The sequence below is a fragment of the Vulpes lagopus genome, chromosome 1, assembly GCF_018345385.1.
Source record: "Vulpes lagopus strain Blue_001 chromosome 1, ASM1834538v1, whole genome shotgun sequence".
NCBI classification, from domain to species: Eukaryota; Metazoa; Chordata; class Mammalia; order Carnivora; family Canidae; genus Vulpes; species Vulpes lagopus.
This window is the reverse complement of record NC_054824.1, coordinates 106,502,842-106,516,514: the sequence shown is the minus strand read 5'-3', so window position 1 is coordinate 106,516,514 and position 13,673 is coordinate 106,502,842. Positions and strand designations below refer to the sequence as shown.

The 13,673-nt window shown below is 36.9% G+C and overlaps 1 protein-coding gene across 4 annotated transcripts in view; it reads left to right on the top strand.

The window, feature by feature from the left end:
- DYM (dymeclin) overlaps positions 1-13,673 on the top strand; it is a 348,746-nt gene that overhangs the window by 132,436 nt on the left and 202,637 nt on the right. For all 4 annotated transcript variants that reach the window (XM_041746593.1, XM_041746584.1, XM_041746566.1 and 1 more), the window contains one exon: positions 8,739-8,921. In XM_041746593.1, the coding sequence (XP_041602527.1) occupies positions 8,739-8,921 (183 nt within the window). The remainder of the gene's footprint in view (positions 1-8,738; positions 8,922-13,673) is intronic.

Here is a 13,673-nt window from a genome sequence, read left to right as displayed (position 1 = left end):
AAGCAATGATATTCTGGAATGTTCTAACACATAATTATGTTAGGATATTGGTTTGACTTCAAATAGAGCTTAGATACCAATGGCTTGAACAAGACAGAAGGTGTACATTTCTGTCGCATAAAAGTCTAAGCTGGTCCAGGGGTCTAGGCAGGTCTGCTTCCTGAGGTCATCCAGGGTCCAGAGTTCCTTCTATCTATCTTGTTTTGCCATCCCTTTGGGTGGTGTCCTCATGGACAGAGTTGGATCTGTCTGTCTCCCATACGCTGTGGTTCCAGCCCAGGGGAAGGGTGAGGATGTGAAGAGTAAATAATTTCTTTTTGAGGATATGACCTAAAAACTGCATATGCTACTGCCAGTCATATCCCATGGGCTGAAATTTAGTCAAATGACCAAAGTGTGCTATAAGAAAGACCAGGAAATGTAGTCCTGCTCAGCCCAATTCTAGGGCATTTTATTAATAAAAAGGAGGAAAGGGAGCATGGTATTAGGATCAATTAGCGGACTTTGCCCCACTGTTTGCCCTGGAATGTTTGTTCAGTTTCTTTATGGGTAAATCATCTTTTCCTGCTATTTTACTACATATAACATAGGTAAAGCACAGTTGTTTGAAGAGGTAGATATATTTATTAAACCATTATGGAAATTAAAAATTAAAATTGTATTGTAGTTGTTTGAGTGCTTGTCTCCCCTTTTTGTTGTTGACTTCCTCAGAGGTCAAGTGGGACTTTTTTTTTATTCTTTGTACTTCTGGTACCTGGCACAGAGCCTCACCCTAATAGGTACTTGCTGAGTAAGTACTTATTGACTAATTATAGTCTTTTACCTGTGTTGATTGAAATGTTTCTAGCAGAACTTTCATACATATTTCTGATAGCTGACCTGCCTTCTCCTTAATTCTTAACTGATATCTGGTTTGTTATAATAACAGGCCCAAATGTATGAATATGACTATTTTATTTTATTTTATTTTATTTATTTTATTTATTATTTATTTATTTATTTATTTATTTATTTATTTATTTATTTATGATAGTCACAGAGAGAGAGAGAGGCAGAGACACAGACAGAGGGAGATTTATTTATTTATTTATTTATTTATTTATTTATTTATTTATGATAGTCACAGAGAGAGAGAGAGGCAGAGACACAGACAGAGGGAGAAGCAGGCTCCATGCACCGGGAGCTCGACGTGGGATTCGATCCCGGGTCTCCAGGATCGCGCCCTGGGCCAAAGGCAGGCGCCAAACCGCTGCGCCACCCAGGAATCCCTGAATATGACCCTTTAAAGCATATTTTTATAACCACAGATGGTAGTGTATAGTATCACTTTTTTTTTTTATAGTTCCAACTAAATAATTAATGTTATGTATTTGTTAGATATAAGAAATCAGTTTTACTTTGGTAAATAGTGTGTTTAGTAAGATAAAAAACAGTAATTTACCTTAATTTCATTGTCTTAAAATAATAGTTAATCTTGAGTTCAACACTTTTTCAATGAGAGGTCCCCCCCCGCCCCCCCGGATTATTTTGTTGATGTTTCAGTCTGTCATACTTTGTATTTTCCTCGCATTTTTATTGTTAAGGATAAATAATTTTGAGTCAGTACTTTTAAAAATTTGAATCAGCATATTCTTTTAGTTAATTTCAGTACTTTTTAGTTTAGTTAGATCAGTTTTAGAAGTTTATTTGGAAGACCCGAGGGATACAATTAAAGCTCTTGGGAGACCATCCTTAATTTGCTTTTTTTAGAACAGAAGGAAATATACTGTAACTTTCCCTTATTTTTCTGGTGGAGAGAAATTTTGTTTGCCAACAGGAAAATGCAATTCCACTAAGATTCTTGGGTCATAGATCAGAGGCTTGGATCAGCAAAAAGAAACGAACTTTTGGAAGAATTCTGGTCCAATGTTATGGGCCAGTTTAAACTACAATGTAGGCAATGGCAGGCTGCCTCCTTTCTCCCTATGAGGAAAGGCAGCACTGCAGTAATATTTACCAGGGAAAGGGAGGAGGCTGTGTGTGCTGGGGGTGAGCTGGGCTGTGCAAGCTTCTTGACAAAGAGTTTGTCTAGCATTATATGCAGCTTCTCAGTCTGCCTGGGGAGACCTGAGGTGTGTGTGGGAGGGGGGGCAGGGGGACTGAAGTTGTGTTCTTAGAATTTTGTGAAATTTGTCTGGTAGTAGTCAGCTCTTAATTCTAGTCCTGAAGATGCACAGCTGTGAAGAGACTCCAAAACACACAAAAAAACCCCACTTATCTTTTACCTTGGAGAGCACTTTGTGATTATTATTTTTTCTTGCAGATTGAACTTCCTAATTGTGTTTTTCTTTGCTTGCAATCCTGGAATGTACAAGTGGTGGATGTAGGGGTACACAGTCACGGGGCCTACTCTGAGTAGAAGGAAATTTTTTCTAATGTTAAGATAAACAACAAATCAGTCCCAAAACAAATAATACTTAGCTTCTGGTGGTACTTTCTTAAATGATTGTGATTTTCTTATGAAATGTTTCAAGTCCCTCAACTGTATTGTGAACATGTTTTGAATAATTTTAAATTTGTGATGCATAGTGATCAGTTATTAGTTGATAATTTTTATTCAGATATCCAAGTTTTCCTAATGAAAAGCAGGGAGCACAGTGCTTAACAGAAATTTTTCTGTCGTTTTCAATCATTTTAAAATGTTTTCTACATTAAAAAAAAAAATCCTTCAACTAACTTCTCCTCCGGGGCCTCTTTTGCTTGTACCAGTGCTCAAGGTGTATACCGGATATGCTGTGCTTTTTGAGCTTCCCTGTATACTCCTTTAGGAAAAACTTGGGCAGGAAGGCCTGTTTACCTTCCCCCCCATAACAGCTTCTTCAGAGTTAATAGTGAGTCATTCCAGTGAGTCACAGAAATCCCAGCTCCTGCGATTTGCAGGACCACAATTATGTGAGAAATGATATAGTGATAGGTATCCATGGTGTGTTCAACAGAAAATGTAAAATATTAAAAATGAACAAATGTTCACATTGAATTGTTGGCAGTATAAAGAAGAAATGAAAAGTATCTGCTTATGTTAGTTGAGGAAAAATAACATTTCTTAATTTTATTTTGCCATCTATTTAAAATTTCTTTACAAAAGCATTTAATTTCCTTAACAAAAGTGTTATTTACAAATGCCATCTGCCCAATGTAATAAGTAATAGAAACAACAATAACACTAGACGAGTACAAAGACTAAAATATCATGCCCATTGCCACCATCAGAGGTCTTATCAGCATTAACGTGTTGTGTTTATCCCTCCAAAATTGTCAGGAGGTGCTTTTTTTTTTTTTTTTTTTCTTTCAATAATGGCCATATCCTAAGTGTGCACCACATCACATTTTGGGGGGCTGATGACCGGGAATTTTCTTTCTTTTCCTCATTTCTTTTGTCAACGTTTTTAACTGAAAGTTGTGCTTGAATTTGTCCATGCTAGAAGAGTCAGAAGAATAAGGAACGAAATAAGACTCCCTTCAGGCCACTTCACTGCTTTTGCCTGTGATCAGAGCTGCCTGCCATCAAGAGCCAGGCACCTGTACCTGCATTTACCTGCAGAGGGATGTATATTTATGGTTTTTTAAAAACCAGTGGTTTTTTTAAAAAAATATTTTATTTTTATTTATTTATTATTTTTAAAATTATTTGTGTGTATATATACTCTTCTGTGATTTGCATTTTCACTTAATGATAGATTGATGAGGTTTTTCCATATTCTACATAATCACATACCTGTGGGATCTACTTTGTTCTATTTAGTTGTTATTTATTGGTTATTACTGGTTAAATTCTACTTACAGAAAATTTATACAAAGAAAGCAGAAATCTTTCTTGAATTCCATGCTGGAGGTGATTTCTGCAACCAGTACAGTGTATACTTTGTCCTTCCTGGGTTTTTTTAAGTTTTTAATTTTTATTCCAGCATGGTTAACATACAGTGTCTTATTAGTTTTATGTGTGCAGTATAGTGATCCAGCCATTCTATACGTTGCTTAGTACCCATCTTGACAAGTGCACTCTTCAATCCCCATCTTCTGTTTCACCCATCCCCCCACACATCTCCCCTCTGGTGATCATCTGTTCTCTATAGTCAACAGTCTGTTTTGGGGAGTCCTTCCTGATTTTTGTTTTTGTTTTTAATATTTATAGACACACATGTGATTTAGGTGAGTAATTTTTAAGTTATTACCTCAGTTTTTCTGCAGCTTGCATTTTTTTAACTTAATAGTATATCTTAGAGATATTTCCTTGTTAATACACGGATATCTTAACCCATATTGTATTCCATAGTATAGATAAACCATAACTACCGTAACCACTTACAGTTGGTGAGTACCTACATTGATTCTGTTCTAACATTTATAAACACTATTAAACATTCCCGTACATGGTTCTTTATTTGCCTGCTCAAGTGGTCTCTGGTATAAGAAAAAAACAAAAAACAAAAACAATTCCTGGGTTGCTGGGGGCATGAATGAGAACTGCCAAATATCCTTCCAAAATCTGGTACCACTTGGGTTTCTTACTGTTGGTGATTTTCTATTATACAATTATCAATATGCATGTTATAAATCTTTAAAAAATTTTGTTTTCTTGATGATCTTATTACATTAATTTCTCTATATTGTTTTGAATTTTTAGTGCCCACTTTTATTTTGCATTGTTGGCTTTACTGGTTTACAGGAAGTCTTTTTTAAAAAAATAAATATCATCTTCTGTTTTGTATGTTGTAGATATTTTCTCCTCTCTTACTCATTTGGGATATACTTAATCACATCCAACTATTTAATATTTTAAGTAGTCCAATTACTGTTCTTTGTAGCTTCTTGATTTTTGTTTCTTTTTTTTAATAATACATTTATTTTTTATTGGTGTTCAATTTGCCAACATACAGAATAACACCCAGTGCTCATCCCGTCAAATGCCCCCCCTTAGTGCCCGCCACCCAGTCACCCCCACACCCCGCCCTCCTCCCCTTCCACCACCCCTAGTTTGTTTCCCAGAGTTAGGAGTCTTCCATGTTCTGTCTCCCTTTCTGATATTTCCTATCCATTTCTTCTCCCTTCCCCTATATTCCCTTTCACTATTATTTATATTCCCCAAATGAATGAGACCATATAATGTTTGTCCTTCTCCGATTGACTCTGTGTCACTTGCCATCAGGGAAATACAAATCAAAACCACAATGAGATACCACCTCACACCAGTGAGAGTGGGGAAAATTAACAAGGCAGGAAACCACAAATGTTGGAGAGGATGCGGAGAAAAGGGAACCCTCTTGCACTGTTTGTAGGAATGTGAAATGGTACAACCACTCTGGAAAACTGTGTGGAGGTTCCTCAAAGAGTTGATTTTTGTTTCTTACATAAGAAAAAGGCTTTCTTACCCAAGGTTTATGCACATGCTTTTATAATTAAATACTGGGGAAATGGTTAAACTCTCTTGTCCCAAAGACATTTCCAGAATTTTGGTTTGTTTCTCACTGATTTGGAATATTACCTGTATCATAAGATTAATTCTTAAATATATGTAGTTCTTCTTCTTTTTTTTAAAGATGTTATTTATTTATTCATGAGACACAGAGAGAGAGAGAGAGAGAGAGAGAGAGAGAGACAGGCAGAGACACAGGCCGAGGGAGAAGCAGTCTCCAATATAGGGAGCCCGACGTGGGACTCAGTCCCGGGTCTCCAGGATCACACCCTGGGCTGAAGGTGGCGCTAAACCGCTGAGCCACCCCGGCTGTGGTTCTGAACTTGAACTCATTTCTGGTCCATCAAACTAATTTGTCTACTGCCAGTCTCTCACTTTTAAATGATGTTAATTTTATAAAAATCTTGCTGTTTAATAAGGAGCATTCCTCACCAGGTTACTTCTTCCTAAAAACTGTTTCTTACATGTTTTTACATCCAGCAACATTTTATTTGCTTTGTATTACAAAATATTACATAAATTCCTCTTGGCATTTTGATAGTGATTGTACTGAATTTTAGATTAACTTAGGGGAAGTTTTGCATTATTGCCTTTTCTTAAAGATTTATCTATCTATCTATCTATCTATCTATCTATCTATATTTATTTATTTATTTATTTATTTATTTATTTATTTATTTGAGAGAGAGCAGGAGAGTGAGCCTGAGCAGGAGAGGCAGAGGGAGAGAGAAACTCAAGCAGACTCCACACTCAGCGTGGAGCCCATTATGGGACTCAGTCTTAAAACTCTGAACCCTGAGATCACAGCCTGAGGTGAAACCGAGTCAGACGCTCAACCAACTGCACAACCCAGCACCCTTTGTGGTCTTGCCTTTTTGACCAGAAATACATTGTACCTCTATATTCAGATCTTAAATGGCCTTCAGTCTCAAGGTCTGTGGTTACCGGCCTCAACATCCTACACATTTCTTTTGTGTTGATCCTTGAAGATTTTATTAGACTGGTTGCTATAGTGATTGGATTTTGTAGTTATTTATTGCTCATGCGTAGGCAGGTTTTTGATTTTTTTAGTCCTAGAACTGTACCAAAATCTATTAGTTCTAATAGTGTGTCAGTTGATTTTCTTGATGTCCTAGGAATCAAGATAGAAATGAGATAACTCTGTTTGATAGAAATGTGAGCCATAAATGCAAACCACACATGTAATTTAAAACTTTCGAGTAGTCATATTAAAAAAGTAAAAAGAAACAGTTGAAGTTTAACAGTACTCTTTAATGTAGTATGTCCAAAGTGTTATAATTTCAACAAGTAATCAATATTTAAAAATTAGTGTGAAATTCTTACTTTTGTATTATGTCTTCTGAATTCAGTGTTTTATATTTACACACAATGCATTTGGGATTAACCACATTTCAGGTGCCCAGTACCCACAGTGGCTAGTGGCTACTCTATTGGACAGTGCACAGATTGCTTGCAAATAATGAAATTTTTTTTCCTTTTTTTGGGGGGGGGCGGGAGGGGAGGTCTTTTTTTTTTTTTTTTTTTTTTTCCTCTTTGCCTTAAACACTTTTGCTTAGAGTACCAGTAGTACAGTAGTGATGTAGTGATGGTGGTGATATTGGTGGGAGTTCTTCCCGTGTGTGTAACCACTGTGGATTTCGGATTAGATAGACTTTAGAATCTAAAGAGGTTACTTTTCTATCTTATAAGAATTCTTAATAGATCTTAAGTTTAATTTTAAAAATGGACCAGATTATCTTTTCCTCCATCTTTTTAAACAGACTAGAAATACAAAAAAAAAAAAAAAAAAAAAAAAAAAGAAATACAGGCATACCTGTGCTTTGCAGATACTGCCTTTTTTTTTTTTTTAAAGGTTTGTGACAACCCTGCATCTAGCAAGCCTGTTGATCTCATTTTTGTAACCACATTTGCTCACTTTGTGTCTCTGTGTCAGATTTTGGTAATTTTCACAATATTACAAATTTTTTCATTAATGTTACATTTGTCATGGTGGTCTGTGATCAGTTATTACTACTAGCAGAAAGTTCAGATGACGCTTAGCATTTTTTAGCAATAAAGTATTTTTTAAGTAAGGTATATACATTGGCTTTTTAGATATAATGTTATTGCACACTTAATACACTACACTATAGTATAAACATAACCTTCTATGCAGTGGTAATAATTCATTTGACCTACTTTATCACAATGCTCTTTACTTTATTGCAGTGGTCTAGAACCAAACGTGCAGTATCCGAGGTATACCTGTAAATTAATAGATTTCTAAAATGATGAACAATTCTTGCATTTCAGAGACAAAACTTTCACGATCATGATGCATTTGTTCTTTTAACAAATTTTTCAATAGGATTTCATCTGCTTTTGTTTGAATCTATCTAAAAATCTGTTTTCATTTTTCCTTCTTGGTTTAAATGCAATCATTTTTCAGTTTCTATATCAGGGAGATTTTTCAGGGCTTGTCAGATGAGTTGTGTAAATATACCTCTTGTATACTTTGGAGCTATTTATGTAATATGGGAATTGTCTGTACTGGGAGGGCTTGGTAGACTAACTTATAAAACATCTGGATTCAATTTGATTTTTAGGGCTAGTTCTTTGACTCCATTTCCTACTCTTCGAAGGTGATTTGTCCATTTGGGTTTTTTTTTTTGTCTTTGACCAGTTTTGGTATTTTGTATCTTCTAGATATATTAGTATTTATTTGTGCTTTCAAATATATTGGTATAAGCTTGTCCGTGAAATTTTCTTGTTGTTGTGAAATTTTATTATAATTATGTAGATGTTTTGATATGTAAAGCAAATCTAGAAAGATAGAGGAAACTTAATAGTGGTTGTTATCTATGGGAAGTGGAAGTGGAATTATGGGAGTAGGAAATGGTAGTCTTAAATTTTAAATTTTTTTTTAAATTTTTATTAATTTATGATAGTCACAGAGAGAGAGAGAGAGAGGCACAGACACAGGCAGAGGGAGAAGCAGGCTCCATGCACCTGGAGCCCTACGTGGGATTCGATCCCAGGTCTCCAGGATCGCGCCCTGGGCCAAAGGCAGGTGCCAAACTGCTGCGCCACCCAGGGATCCCTAGTCTTAAATTTTATATCCTTGGGCAGTGTGAGAATTTTCAAGTAACTTGTTTTACTTTAATAATGGAAAAAGAGTGTTCTTTCAAACTTTTAAATACTATTAAGTATATAGAATATCATACAGAAATAGGCATATCCATTTTACCAGTCCCAGCACACCTTAACTGTTTGTTTTCTTCTCTAGCTGGCCTCTGGACTGTCTTCACACTGGGTGGCGTGGGCAGCAAAGCAGCTGCTACTCCAGAACTTTCTTCCCCTCTGGCCAACCAAAGCCTCCTGCTTCTGCTTGTGCTGGCCAACCTGACTGATGCTGCAGATGCACCAAACCCCTACAGACAGGCCATTATGTCCTTTAAAAATACGCAAGGTTTGTGGTACTTTGCTCCTTCTCTCTCTCCCTCCCTCCATCCCTTCGCCATGCTCATTGTGGAGCTCGACTCGGAGCTTGAACTCTCAACCCTGAGATCAAGATCTGAGCCGAAATCAAGAGTTGGATGCTCAACCGACTAAGCCATCCAGGTGCCCCTAAAAATTCTTTCTAATGAGGAAAGAGGATATTGCTTACCCTGTTGTTTAATAGTTGTATATTTTCATATTGGTTAAAGATGAGAAAAACTTAGACTTTCCTGTCTGTATTCACAGGAAGGTCAAATAAATCTTAGATGAGCGCTCTGATTCTTTATATCCACTTAAGTTTACATTTTTATCCAGAGAAAACCAGGCCAGTGTTTGCCTAATTTAGATCTGCCTGTCCTATGAGGAATAGGAATGAACCTGCAAACTCCAAGTGATAGGTTGTTTGAAGTTTTTCATTTAAAGCCTGTATTCCAATTAGAGTTTTATAGTACTTAAAATTAGAACTCAGCAAGCGTTTTCTGCAAAAGGGCAGATGGCTTTGTGGGGTCATGTGTTATCTGTCACCACGTCTTAACTTTGCTGTCATAACACAAAAGCAGGCATAGATAATAAAGAAGTGAGCATTGCTGGTTTCCAGTAAAACTTTATTTCCAAAACAGGTGATGGGCTTTCCCATGGGCTGTAATTTGCCCTGAAGTAGCGCTTGAGTAGGTAGTTCCATGTTGAAAGAATAATCTCTAATCAAAAGATTATACTCCATTTAAAAACAAAACAGGATTGTACTCTGTAGGCCAAATTAATATGGTAGCTAGATTTTCAAGATGTATCGAACACTAGTATAATTAAGATGCGTACGAAGTGAAGTTACTGGATAGGAACATTCTTAAGGCTTCTGAAGAGTGTTGCCATGTTCCTTTCTAGAGTTCTAACATAATTAATAGTGCATGATGTGCCAGTTGAATGTACCTTTGCCAACTCTGGTATTACTATTTGTAGAAGAAAACAATAATAGGGAGTCTCTAACAATTTGATAAAAAAATGAAGACGCATGTATCTGATAGTACTTTCCTATTCCCATTACTATTCCATTGTGGCTTACTGATTAAGAAAGCAAGTTTTGGAGTTGAGCAGACCTAAGCTTATGCCACACGTTAGTCACTTTGAAGCTGTGAGGCCTCCTACAGTTTGCTTAATGTCAAGCCTCCCTGGCTTCGTCTATAAAATGGGGATAACATCACCTAATAGGATTTATAGAAGTACCACACAAGGTAAGGTTTAAAAATGATTAGCTCAGATTTTGCAACATAGCCAGATGTTCAGTATATGGTATTTATTGTTACTTTTGATGCTCAGGTCAGATGTTACTATTTAGGGTTGAACTCTTTTTGGATAGAACTTTGAACTTTTTTTTGATGGATCATTTGGTGCAGTGATTCTGAACACTGACTTTAGGGTTAGACTGCCTTGGGCTCATATCCCAGTTTTTATTCTTTAAAGACCAGTGTCTTGATCTGTAAAGCAGGGGTTATAATCTCTTACCACACAGGGCTCTTATTAAATGAGTTTTTATCATAGTACAGAGTCATTATATTATTGCTGTAATTATAAGAAGCAGTGTAATATAGTGATGACAACAGAGGCTGATCTGTATTTTATTTTGGGCTAATCTTCGAAAAGTTAATCTCTCCAAGCCTTTATTTCATCCTTTTTGAAACTGGTCAAAATAGTGACATGATCATTGTATGCATTAGATTTTTTTTTAAAGATTTTATTTATTCATTACAGACAGAGAGGGAGAAGGAGACAGAGAGAGAGAGGGAGGTGCAGAGACACCGGCAGAGGGAGAAGCAGGCTCCATGCAGGGAGTCTGACCTGGGACTCAATCCCAGGACTCTGAGGTCACACCCTGGGCCGAAGGCAGGTGCTAAACCGCTGAGCCACCCAGGTATCCCCTAAGATATTAGAAATATTAAAATATCAACTCATTGTGCTATCACGTTCCAGTGTTTTATCTGATAAGATTATACTTTTCTCCAACTCATTTGATCTATATTTCCTTTTTAACTTGCTGACTTTGCTAGCTTTAGTATCTAAGCGAGTCCAGTTAATGGTAGGAAAGGGGCTCTGTCAGTTTTGCAATATCAGAAATTTTCCCAAGTGGGCTGTAATTTATGGTTTTCATCATTTAGTGACTCTATTTTAAAAAAGGTTTTTGGCAGGATGCAAAATCAATGCCCAGAAATCAGTGGCATTTCTGTACACTGACGAGACTGAAGAAAGAGAAATTAAAGAGTTATTCCCATTTACAAGTGCACCCAAAAGCATAAGGTACCTAGGAATAAACCTAACCAAAGAGGTGAAGGATCTATACTCTAAAAACTATAAAACACTTCTGAAAGAAATTGAGGAAGACACAAAGAGATGGAAAAATATTCCATGCTCATGGATTGGAAGAATTAATATTGTGAAAATGTCACTGCTATCCAGGGCAACTTACACGTTCAGTGCAATTCCTATCAAAATACCATGGACTTTCTTCACAGAGTTGGAACAAATCATCTTCAGATTTGTGTGGAACCAGAAAAAGACCCTGAATAGCCAGGGGAATATTGAAAACACCAAAGCTGGGGCCATCACAATGCCGGATTTCAAGTTGTACTACAAAGCTGTGGTCATCAAGACAGTGTGGTACTGGCACAAAAACAGACACATAGATCAATGGAACAGAATAGAGAACCCAGAAATGGGCCCTCAACTCTATGGTCAACTAATATTCGACAAAGCAGGAAAGACTATCCACTGGAAAAAGGACAGTCTCTTCAATAAATGGTGCTGGGAAAATTGGACATCCACATGCAGAAGAATGAAACTAGACCGTTCTCTTACACCAGACACAAAGAGAAACTCAAAATGGATGAAAGATCTAAATGTGAGACAAGAATCCATTAAAATCCTAGAGGAGAACACAGGCAACACCCTTTTTGAACTTGGCCACAGCAACTTCTTGCAAGATACAGCTATGAAGGCAAGGGAAACAAAAGTAAACATGAACTATTGGGACTTAATCAAGATAAAAAGCTTCTGCACAGCAAAAGAAACAGTCAACAAAACTAAAAGACAACCTAGAGAATGGAAGAAGATATCTGCAAATGACCTATCAGATAAAGGGCTGATATTCAAGATCTGTAAAGAACTTCTTAAACTAAACTCAACAGCACAGAAACAATCATGAAACGAGCAGAAGGCATGAACAGAGATTTCACCAAAGAAGACATGGACATGGCCAACAAGCGCATGAGAAAATGCTCCGCATCACTGGCCATTAGGGAAATACAAACCAAAACCACAATGAGATCCCACCTCACACCAGTGAGAATGGGGAAAATTAACAAGACAGGAAACAACAAATGTTGGAGAGGAGGTGGAGAAAGGGGAACCCTCTTGCACTGTGGGTGGGAATGTGAACTGGTGCGGCCACTCTGGAAAACAGTGTGGAGGTTCCTCAAAGAGTTAAAAATAGATCTGCCCTATGACCCAGCAATTGCACTGCTGGGGATTTACCCCAAAGATACAGATGCAGTGAAACGCTGAGACACCTGCACCCCAGTGTTCATAGCAGCAATGTCCACAATAGCCAAACTGTGGATGGAGCCTCGGTGTCCATCGACAGATGAATGGATGAAGAAGATGTGGTCTATGTATACAATGGAATATTACTCAGCCATTTCAAATGACAAATACCATTTGCTTCGACGTGGATGGAACTGTACGTTATGATGCTGAGTGAAGTAAGTCAGTTGGAGAAGGACAAACATTTTATGGTTTCACTCATACAATATAAGAAAAAGTGAAAGGGATTAAAGGGGAAAGGAGAGAAAATGAGTGGGAAGTATCAGAGAGGGAGACAGAACATGAGAGACTCCTAACTCTGGGAAACGAACAAGGGGTAGTGGAAGGGGAGGTGGACCGGGGGATGGGGTGACTGGGTGACGGGCACTGAGGGGGGCACTTGATGGGATGAGCACTGGGTGTTATACTATATGTTGGCAAATAGAACTCCATTAAAAAATCCAAAAAATAAAAAAATAAAAATGGTTTTGCAAAAAAATATTGTATACATTTTCCAGTAGTTTGAAATTCGGTGTATTTTACTATAGCAGCTAATGCTGAACATACCGATGCTGATAATACTTTAAAACTATTTAGGGGCGCCTGGCTGCTTCAGTCAGTACAGTGTATGACTCTGAATCTCAGGATCGTGAGATCAAGCCCCATGTTGGGGGTAGAGTTTACTCACTAACTAAATATATGAGTAATAGAAATAAGAATTTAAAAAATAAAACTAGCTAAATTATATGATGTTACCTAGTTATTTTCTTCATAACTAGATTCATGACACTGGTAGCTGAGCCATAATTATTCATTTGAAAAAAAAATGACTCAGCTTGAAGTCCTTTTTTCTTTTTAGCCCTTACAAGAGGATTTTTTGTTTTATGTAGAAACTTTTGTATTCTTTGTCTCAATATTTTTTTTAGGGCTGGTGGTCATTTAGTTTTGGTAAATAGAACATCTCAGATGTCATGTTTAAATTGTATCTATTAGAGTGGCCTTTGGCCTGGGGTCGTAGCTGTTTATTTAACCTCATGTTCTTATAACCAGTTTAATTCAGCTATATTAATGCAAAAATAGTAATAAACTCAAAGTATGTGACTTAGTTTAGTTGAATCTTTTTTATATTTGGCTTTTTTAAAGATAAAAAATC